This window comes from Populus trichocarpa, chromosome 1 (assembly GCF_000002775.5).
Source record: "Populus trichocarpa isolate Nisqually-1 chromosome 1, P.trichocarpa_v4.1, whole genome shotgun sequence".
In the NCBI taxonomy this organism is placed as follows: domain Eukaryota; kingdom Viridiplantae; phylum Streptophyta; class Magnoliopsida; order Malpighiales; family Salicaceae; genus Populus; species Populus trichocarpa.
Genome location: NC_037285.2, coordinates 14097176 through 14108197, shown reverse-complemented (window position 1 = coordinate 14108197; position 11022 = coordinate 14097176). Strand labels below are relative to the sequence as shown.

Genomic DNA, 11022 nt, shown 5'->3' with positions numbered 1-11022 from the left:
TAAATTTTTGTTACCTCGCAATACGTAACCAATCTGAATGAATGAGTATTTCTTGGATAGTTATCTTATCTAATGGATATCCAATATGAATATTGTTAAACCCGACTTGAAATCTATCCAAGTTTAATTTGAAATATATATTTATATTATACAAATATAGTTGTAGAATATTTTAATTTTTTAATACAATATGATATATTCATATTTCAATATTGATATAAATCTACACACGTGCATATATATATATATATATATTAAGTATTTATATTTTTTATTGCATAATAAATAATAGTAGATAATTAATACCTATATAGGTATCCAAAACCCAATAGAAAGTATAAATATCTAAATTTATTATTCGATGTATAATGAATAGAGTATAAATATCAAGAAATCCGACTCATGGATGTTCATTATCATCCCTAATCTCAATCCAACATGTTATTTTTCATAAAATTTATATTTGAAATTCAGCTTAGTTTGTAATCCAACTAGTTAAACTTTTGATTCGATGGAACTTAAATATTTTTTCATTCAAATGAATATTAATGACCTTATCATAAATTAAAAATAAATTTTGATTGTTTTATTTTTTTTGTAGTTAAAAATGAAAATACTAAATATGTAAATTAACTTGTTTACTTGCAAATTAATTCAGTTATTCACCTATTTGACTAGATTATATTTCGAGTTGGATTTAATAAGGAAGTTATTGAAGGGAATAGAGGATTGAATTAAAAAATTAATAATGTTTATTGCAACAAGAAACCTTTTCTTTAGGTAATTCTGTGCAGAGAAATTGTATTCCCTTATCATCCAAGTTTTAAACGCTCGTGAATTAAAAGAAAAAAAAACAATTTTTCTTGTGAGTTAATTTTTGTGTTAGAGATATAATTAAGGATTAAGATGATTTTTGGTATTGTTGTTTAACTATTATATTTTTTTAAAATTCTTATTATTATTTTTTTATATTTTTAGATTGTTTTGATATTAAAAATAAAAAAAATATTATTTTAATATATTTTAAAATAATAAAACATTTTTAAAAAATAAACTCTACTAAATAAAATAAAATAAAAGATAGGCCCAAAGAGCTGCTCGACTGGGCCTATAGAATCTCTAGGACCCAAATTCTCTCTTTAGCTTATTCTTTAAAATTGCGCTGACTTGTTGTCCTCAAGAGTAACCTAGTACCCGCCCCTCCCCACCCTCTCTCTCCTGCAGCCTTATGTTATTTCTTTAAATCCCTAACTTTCTCACCATCCAAACAAGCACCCTCCTCATTTTTTTCGAGAAAACCTCTTACAATATCAATCAAATCTTGAATTTATCAAAAAATAAAAAAGCCCATTTTGGTATTTCAGTTGAGGTTTTTATTGATACTATATTCTACTGCTTCTTTCTTACATTCTCCACTCTCTCTCAGCATCCAAATACCACCACCAAACCTTAATTTTCCCAGAAATTGAACGAAGAGGACAAAATCTGGGTATTTCAATTAAGCATTCAAATTCTCAAAGAAATCAACTTTGGTATTCTACTTCAGCTCTCAAAAGACTTTAACTTGTATTCAAAGACTCTTCCTTTCTTTACTACCTTCCCATATTTTTTCTTGGCTTTCTTATGATCCAAACATTACCATAAAAGAAATTGAGTTCTTTAAGAATTCAATATGGGTTTCTCTCGAAAAGTATAAACTACTTCCCCAGATTTCCCTTCACTTTCTCATGATCCAAACACTAAATAAATAAAGTTTCTACATGGGGGTCTCTTTTAAGGTCTCAAAAACTGGTACTAGGTTCCGTCCAAAGCCTGTTTTTCAATCAGATACTGTTCCTGATGAAGTCTCAGAGAATTTCAAAGAGAGCTCGGTGATTGGCTCAAAGAATGAATCCTCTACGAGAAAGCGCCAGGTAATTTTGGCAACTTAATCAAGGAGCAAAACATTGAGTGAGAATTAAAATAAAAGTTGTATATTGATTGTGTATTTTGGTTGATGTTAGGTTTCGTAAGGAATTTCATTCAAATCTCAGTTTAGCTTAGTTCAATAAAAGGCACTGGTTACTTTCTTAGGAGGTTAATTTTTTAGATTGTAAATTCTTAATTTCTTTTGTTTTATGACATTCTTATTGCAATTGATTTGAAGGTTAGTTATATGCTTTGTTTTTGTTATCATTGTTTGGATTGCTTCCGTTTGTTAAAGAAAGTAGGGAAGGTGGATATTTTTTCACATGTCAGATCTTTTCAGTATGATGTTGTAGGAAGTAAAGCATTGATTCTTGATTCTGTTCTCTGCCTTTTATCGAGCTTCTTACTTGCCAAGCAGACTGAGAAACTTTTCAACGATATGCGATTTAATGAACGGAAGAGGTTGTTGATGTGATTTATCTCAATTTCTGGTAATTTCACAAGGGCTTAAGAGAAAGTTGTTGCCAAATGATATGTCGCACATGGCATTTCTCTTGTTCCTTTTCTTATAATCTAAGAGATGGTAATGAAAAATTAAAATAATTTGCTTCCCTGGTTTTCAGTGTTATTAGATAGGTTGTTTGTCCATTGCTTCCTTAATTATTATTTTTCACACGTTCTGATTCATAGCAATGGTGAAACTCTTTGTTCTTGTTGATTGAAAGCCCTTAAATGACAGGGTGTGGAGTTAAGGGGTGGTATGGATGTCATATTTTATGCTTTGCTTTGGTTTTTCTAGACCATAACCTGTAATGTTCTGTGAAATAGGGTGACATTGTTGCGGGTGCTTTGGATGTGTTAGATGTCTCAAGTTCATCTCTCTCTGGTAAAGCGCTTAGCATATCTGCATGTTGGATTGATTCAATTGATCGAGTATCTTCTATCAAGTTTATATTCTGAGTTCTTTTGGTTGTCTCTTGTTCTTCCAGAGCATGAAGTTTCATTCACATTGAACCTCTATCCAGATGGATATTCTATAGCAAAACCCCCAGAGGTTAGTCTGAAAAACAATAATTGTCCACTATAATTTTAAGAAAGTGACTAGAAGAGAAAAAAATATCCATTTTTCATACCGTCTTTGTGGTTAATTGCAAGTCCAAGTTCATTTGTTTTTAGATTAAGGCTGCACATCAGGCTCCACTTCAAGATGGTCAGAAGTTGTTGCATCCATATGATAAGGCTTCTGAAACACTCTTTTCGGTAAATATCTACTTATCCTTTTCTTCTAATCCGTGAGGGCTTTTATTTTGATTAGTTCTAAGAGGTTGTTTTATTTTCAAATTGAAAATTATGTACGCAGCACTTAGATCAGACATTTTGATGCAGTGGTATGTTTGTTGCATAGCATGGTTTGGAACTTATCCATGGTGCATTTAATTAACCTACTTGTTGCAAGTAAGATGCATTATGCAGATTCATTTGCTGCTCAGTTTGACTACTTAAAGAGTATTCAGATTGCATATTTGGCTCAAGGAACTTATTCGTTGTCAAAAATACCCCATTTTAGTTTTTAAAATCAATTGATGAGGCAGTTTTCCTACTTATCCAGCATATCTTGTTGTCTGCCTTGTAATTGCTCTTTGGATTTCAACTTTGCTGTAAAGTTTAAACTGACTTTCCTTCCTTTCTATGTGTGAATGCATCTGGAGGCAATTGAATCTGGCCGGTTACCTGGAGATATTCTGGATGATATTCCATGTAAATATGTTAATGGAACACTTGTGTGTGAGGTAAGTAATTCAAATAAAGTTACTTATCTTTACCAATCAATGTTATGCTTGGTGCATTCTTTTTTTTTTTAAACCTTGAATGCATTTGAGCATTGCATGTGGGTGTGTGAACACGTGTGGATGGCAAGAAGTTATTGAAGCTGATATGTTTGGAGGTTTCAGAATTTGCTAATCTCAAAACGCTTGCAGGTGCAAGATTATCGGAAATGTGCTTCCAAGCAGGGGTCTAGCATTCCATCTATGGATGGGCTCCCTATTGTCAATAAAGTACGCCTTACGATGTCATTGGAGAATGTAGTGAAGGATATCCCGATGATCTCTGATAATTCTTGGACGTATGGTGATTTGATGGTAAGCGTGTTGAACTCATTCACGAAACTAAATTTAGACAATTAATATCACCACATTTTTGTTCACCACATTTTTGTATTCACTTTTTTTCTGCAGGAAGTAGAATCCCGCATATTGAAAGCATTGCAACCACAGCTTTGTCTAGATCCTACTCCCAAATTGGATAGGCTCTGTAATAACCCAATTTCGACCAAGGTAATTTAGAGAGCAACTTGATGTTCTACAGCTGAAGTAATTCATCATATGTTTCTCAACCCTACTGAATGTCATTTGCAGCTCAATTTAGATCTGAGCAGTTTCCACAGAAAAAGATTAAGGCAGACACCTGAGGTTACTGTCACATCTAATAACAGAATCCATGGAAAGAACGTTTTCATCAATCGTGTGTCTGAAAGCTCTAACAGTAGGTTTGGAGATTCTGGAATCATTTCAGGAAATGTGATACCACAGCATGTCCAGGAGAACCAGTCTACTCAAAACCTTGGCCCTAACAACATGTTAACCTTAAGAGCAAGAAGCTTTGTTCCGGATGGCAATGTTCCTGGACTAACTTTGGTACCCCAGCAGCAGAGGTATCAAATTGGGATTTCCCCAAGAAGTATGCAGGATCAAGGGTCGTCTCTCATTAATGTTTCAGGAGCTTCCCCTTCCAGGCAGGACATGATTGTTGCTTACACCAACATCATTAATCCTGGTGGTTCTCTTCATGGGAAAAGGGAGAACCAAGATGCCCAATCATCGCCTTTATCTAGTTTTAATAAGAGAGCAAGGCTTACACCAGCAGGTCCTGATGGAATTCAACAGCAGCAAATGGGGCTGCATATGGACAGCCTCCATGAATCCGAAATGAACTGGAAGAATTCATTACTACAGCAGCAAGCAATGACAAGAGGAATTCAGTATGCTAATTCAGGCATTCAGAAGTATCCTCACCAGATGTTAGAAGGGGTTGTGCATCCAAATGCTGCAGCAACATCATTTTCTGCAGGACAGCCAGGTATGAGACTTGGTCTCAAGGAAGAACAGTTAGAGACAGAAAAACCGGATGTGCTTGGTCAGGGTAAAAATGATAGGCAGATGATGGAAGCAGAAGCAGGCCATTTGGACACACAGCAACTACAGGTACAACAAAGATTACCACAACATCTCATGAGATCTAATTTCCCTCAGGGTGGATGGAACAATCTCAGTCAAGATTGTAGGAAGGAGGAACCACACCAAAAGAGGAAATTGGCTCAAAGTCCCCGGTTATCAACTGGGTTAGCTCATTCGCCTCTATCATCAAAATCTGGTGAATTGTCCAGTGGTTCAGCTGGACCCCATTTTGGAGCAACTGTTGCACTTGGGTCATCACAAAGGGAGAAGTCAATGGCTACTGCCCCATCTTTGACTTCCAGTGCTAATGATCCCTTGCAAAGGCAGCACCAGGCTCAGGTTGCTGCAAAACGGAGATCGAATTCCCTTCCCAAGACCCCAATAATGAGCAATGTGGGGTCTCCTGCAAGTGTTAGCAATATAAGTGTTCCATTAAATGCAAATAGTCCTTCAATTGGGACCCCACCAATGGCTGATCAAAGCATGCTTGAAAGATTTGCGAAGATTGAGATAGTGACAATGAGGTATAAAAAGTTCACCGGTTTTTCCATTCCATATTTGTTTCTTGTCTTACCTTTTCTTTTAACATTGAAATCTGGTCTTTTTTAATTACCATAATCCTATCTTCTGGCCACAAGATGCTTAAATGTCATTCCACATAGAGTCTGAGTTAATCAGATTTTCTTTTTCTTCTTAATGAGCATCAATCAATTCTAGTGCATGCTGGGAAAATGTATATTTGATCCATCTTGCATATTTTTTCTTATTTAATCCCCCTCGCTCGCGCACACTCTTTTCTCTTTATGTATTTGTTGGGTTGGGAGAAGTGTGTTTGGGGGCAGTGCCCTAATTTTTTATACAATTTAATAGTGTCAAAAGGCAAATCCTTTTTCCCATCCTGTCAGCTTGATATGTTTTTTTGTGAGAGCATCTTGATTTGTGTTTCTCTTAGAAGTCCAATGACGGTACGCTATATTGTTTTTGCTGTTCATTTTCTACTTGCTTCTGTTCCAGGCATCAACTCAACTGCAAAAAGAATAAAGTTGATGATTACTCTATCACAAAACCAAACACCTATTCACTTCAAAATCTGTCTGAACATCTCTCCAATTCAGCTAATAATGAGGAGTTCAAAGATGATAGTAATGCAAGGCAGTTATCAAAGTCTCTTGCAGGTGGCAATATGAATATCTGCAAGACGAGATTTATGGATTTCGTGCTGCCAGAACGAGTGCTTCAAGGTTTGTTGTGTTATCAACAAAATATATAGTTTATGGCCTCTGACAATTTATGTAATCCCTTTTGTGTCATTTCTACAGGGAATGCTATTTCTTATGTTACAAAAGTACGGAATAGAATGATTATGTCAGAGAAGCCAAATGATGGTACTGTGGTGATGCATTATGGAGAAGCAGATGAGAAGCCAGTTGATGTTCTATCTGCAGAAGATTATCTTCCCACGTTGCCCAATACTGTAAGTGTACTGTACAAATTTCATTTGTTGGATTTGGATATAATGGAGTTTAAGAAAATCTTGTTATAACTTTTTTGGATATTGCATTCTCCTAATTATTACAACCAGTAAGGTTATGGATTATGGATATTTCAGCGTTTATATTCTCAGATTAGTACCTTCCGGTTGCTTTTCCATTTGCCATGCATTTGTGTACCCCATCCACTGTTAATTAAGCTAGTATTCTTTTTGACCCTTTCATTTTTGCTGCTAGTTCATTGAGTATCTTTGTTGCTACTCTTTGGGTTTCCTTGTATTTTTGAATTTGCCATTTTCACAAACTTAACTAATATGTATTGGATTCATTTGTCTGTCCTTGTGAGCATGACTTCATCAATCAGAAAGATCTGGTGTGCCAGTTTGAGTGAACAATTAATATGTGGGCTGAAATTCGTCTGTTTTCAAAGTGTCTTACAATTTTACTTGTCACATCAATATTTGCTTATCCTGACAAGCTCTATTCATATCTGACTAATTTCTGTTACAGCATTTTGCGGATTTGCTTGCAACACAATTTTGTTCACTGGTATGTCTTGAAGGAAATGATTTCTTTCTCAGAATTTGAGATTTCAGATTATCTCTTCTCCATGCAATTGACTTTAAGTAATGCATTTTACTTTTCCAGATGACGCGGGAAGGATATCTTGTGGAATATCATATTCAACCGAGACCTGTCTGTATTAATATTGCTTCAAGCAGTCAACCAAATGTTTCTGGAGGCCCTCTTAATAATTCTGCTATTGAGGTGAAGCAATACAATGAAGCAGTTTCAGTTCAGTCATTGAATGATATAAAACCTACTCTTGGTGGCAATGCGTCTATTAATTCGTCTCACAATCTACTAGCAAATTCAAGGATGCTGCCTCCTGGAAATCCTCAGGCCTTACAGATCTCCCAAAGTCTTGTGTCTGGGGTTTCAATGCCTGCAAGACTACAACAACTAGATCCACAGCATTCTCTTCTGCAGCAGCATCAACAGCATCAACAGCAGCAACAGCAACAGCAACAGCAGCTGCAGCAACAAAATCAACATGCCTTAATTCAACAGCAAAATTCACAGTTTCAGAGGTCACCAATGGTGCTTCCATCAAATCCACTCTCTGATTTAGGTGCAATTGGAGCAAATTCAAATATGCAGTTGGGTAGTCACATGGTAAACAAGCCTTCTACTCTTCAGCTGCAGCAGCAGCTGCTGCAGCAGCAGCAGCAACTGCAGCAGCTGCAGCAGGGGCAGCAGCAGCAGGGGCAGCAGCAGTCGCAGCAGCCGTTGCAGCAGCAGCAGGGGCCACAGATGCAGCAGAGGAAAATGATGATGGCTATGGGTATGGGAAGCATGGGGAATAACATGGTTGGTCTAGGAGGTCTGGGTAATGCCATGAGCATTGGAGGTGCGAGGGGAATAGGCCCTGGAATCTCTGGACCTATGGCTCCTATAACTGGAATGAGTAATGCCAGCCAGAACCCGATAAATCTGGGCCATACTCAAAATATCAATGCATTAAATCAGCAACTTCGTACTGGACACATGATGCCTGCAGCTGCTCAGATGGTGAAACAAAGAATCAATCGAGCGAGTGTGCTAGGGGGGGCTCAGTCTGGCATAGCTGGGATGTCAGGAGCCAGGCAGATGCACCCAGGCTCTGCTGGTTTTTCCATGCTTGGCCAACCTCTGAACCGAACCAACATGAATGTAATACAACGAAGTCCAATGGGGCATATGGGTCCACCAAAGATGATGGCAGGGATGAATCACTATATGCAGCAGCAGCAATTACAGCAGCAGCAACAACAATTACAGCAGCAGCAGCAGCCACAATTACAACAACTGCAACAACAATTACAGCCACAGCAACATCAACAGCTGCTACTGCAGCAGCAGCAAGAAACTTCATCGCTACAGGCTGTTGTTGCTCCTTCACAAGTGGGGTCACCGTCAACCATGGGAATTCCACTACTGAACCAACAAACCCAGCAGCAGCCCAGCCCACAGCAAATGAGCCAGCGAACCCCAATGAGCCCACAGTTGAGTTCAGGAGCAATCCATGCCATCAGTTCTGGTAATCCAGAGGCTGGTCCCGCCAGTCCACAGTTGAGCTCTCAAACCCTTGGTTCTGTTGGAAGCATCACAAATTCTCCAATGGAACTCCAAGCTGTGAACAAACGCAACTCTGTTAGCAATGCATGATCAAGTATAATATTTTTTGGTTTTGCTTCTTGATTCATGGCTCTAATTGCCCCCGCGTTAGAGCCACTTTAGGGCACGAGAACTCCTTTTGGCATTTCTGTACAGAACAGAAATAGAAAGCTGATATTGCAGCCCGAAAAATGGAGTGAATTCCATAGCATTGGAGCAAGCTGGAAGGAGGAAATTCTCATCATGTGTAGTTATTTAAGTAACGTAATATTTGTGATGTTTTAAGTGTTAGATGGTTAGTTATATTTGTATTCGTGGGGCATATTTTGTATATAACTATGTTTATTTGCAACAACCCACCATGTAATGGAAGGCATCATGAAACCTTGTGTAGTTTTTTTGTTTTTGCGAATAGAATTTACGAAGTGCAGCAGGGCCAAAATTTGACAGTCTAGTCTGATCATTCATAAAATTCAATGCTGCTTGATTACATGAAACATAGATTGTATTTTGCAGCAGAAGACAACGCTTTTTATGCTATTATGGAATTGATAGCAAGACATAGCTGCGTGATATTGTTGCAAGAAGAGATGGGATAAATAAATCTTAAGAGTGAGAAATTTAAATAACCGTTAAATGGTGCGTTTTGAACATTTCAGTTATAATCAATGTTATGTGTTTTAATATTCAAATGTAATGGCCACATGTTGGGAGGTACAAACTCTAAAATCTTAAGAAGAAAAAAACTGTTATATATAGTGCATTCTGTTGCTAGCAGAGGCATGAAATTATAATGATATAACAAATTTCTTAGTTTTCGGAAACACACTCTCTCTCACCCTTACTCCTTCTGTTATTCTTGCCAAGCAATCTGTGTATTTCTCTTCCCTTGCCTTCCATTGTTATCATCTTCTTATTACTGTTAAGTGATCGTCTTCTTAACTGATTGCTTCAAGTGATATCAGAGCAGCATCTTTCGACTCGAAAATGCCACCAGAGACGAGGTCCCAAGATGCCAGAAAGGGGGATGAAGCCAACAACCTTGAGCACACTCAAGCGTATGATCAAATACAGCAACAACTTAATGACACCAGGGCGGATACCAATATACGTTTCCGCGAGCTTAAGGAGGTCCTTGATGCCCTTGTCTTTCGCGTGGATTCCGTCTTGCAAAACACTAAGCTCTCTGCACCAACCCACACAAGGCGCCCCAGCAACCAGCTGCACCTCAGTACACTGCTGCGAAGGACTTCCCAGCCAAGTTCAATGGAACCAGTGAAGGTACACCTCCCTATTATTCCTTATGTAGACCAAAACGAGAATTCCCTGTTTTTGAGGGGGATGATGTACTTAAATGGATTTATAAATGCAATCAATATTTTGATGTGGAAGAGGTTGCTGAGCATGATAAGCTCAAATTGGCCTCTTACTATCTGGATGGAATGGCTTTGTGTTGGCACCAAAATTTCATGAGAAATCTTGGGGGGGGGGGGGTAGGTAGTGTCATGGCTTGAGTAGCCTTATGTTGCAGGGTTTGGGGGGGGGGGAGAAATCTATTAGAAAAACTCATTGAATTAAAACAGAAAAATGACTTGGAAACTTACATAAAAGACTTTGACATCCTCTGGAATCGATCAGAGATTTCTGAAAAAAATGCACTGGTGTTTTTTATCAGAGGACTGGAAGTGGAGGTCAAGAATCTGATCAAAATGTTCGAACCAAAAACTCTCAAACAAGCTTACACCTTTGCCCATTTACAGGATAATACCCTCACCCACCGGCGCTATAGCTCCAATCCTAATAAACAAACCTACCAACCAACTACATATGCTCATCAAAGTAAACCATACACTCCACCCAACTACAACAAAAGCCTACTAGGATCTTCCAATAACACTTCTAAACCATTCTCCAACGGGTTACTATCAACTCCCCCACCCTATAACACCAACCAAGTCAGCAGAATCACTAGGCCTATAAAAAAAAAAGACTTAGATAAGAGAAGGGCTAAGGGTCTTTGTTTCTGGTGTGATGAAAAATTTGTTCCTGGCCATCGGTGCCAGAACAAAAGGTTGTACTCCTTGTGTGTTATTGAAGAGGATGGATAGTGTAGTGAAGGGGAAGGAGTGATTGAAGTAGAACAGGTAACTCATAACCCCCACCTGTCTCTTAATGCCTTAGAAAGGGTAGCAGGATTGAATACTCTATGAGTCACTAGCAGGGTGGAAAAA

General features: G+C 37.8%; 1 protein-coding gene across 1 annotated transcript; it reads left to right on the top strand.

Annotated features, from left to right (window-relative positions):
• The first annotated feature begins 1184 nt into the window (after positions 1-1184).
• Positions 1185-9184, top strand: LOC18094701 (protein PHYTOCHROME-DEPENDENT LATE-FLOWERING). Its single transcript, XM_006369054.3, has 12 exons — positions 1185-1913; positions 2737-2794; positions 2898-2962; positions 3085-3168; positions 3618-3698; positions 3888-4049; positions 4146-4244; positions 4326-5668; positions 6159-6385; positions 6464-6618; positions 7145-7183; positions 7283-9184. Exons 1-12 carry the CDS (start codon positions 1761-1763, stop codon positions 8840-8842), a joined length of 4026 nt encoding a protein of 1341 aa, XP_006369116.2. The 5' UTR covers positions 1185-1760; the 3' UTR covers positions 8843-9184.
• The last annotated feature ends 1838 nt before the right edge of the window (positions 9185-11022 follow it).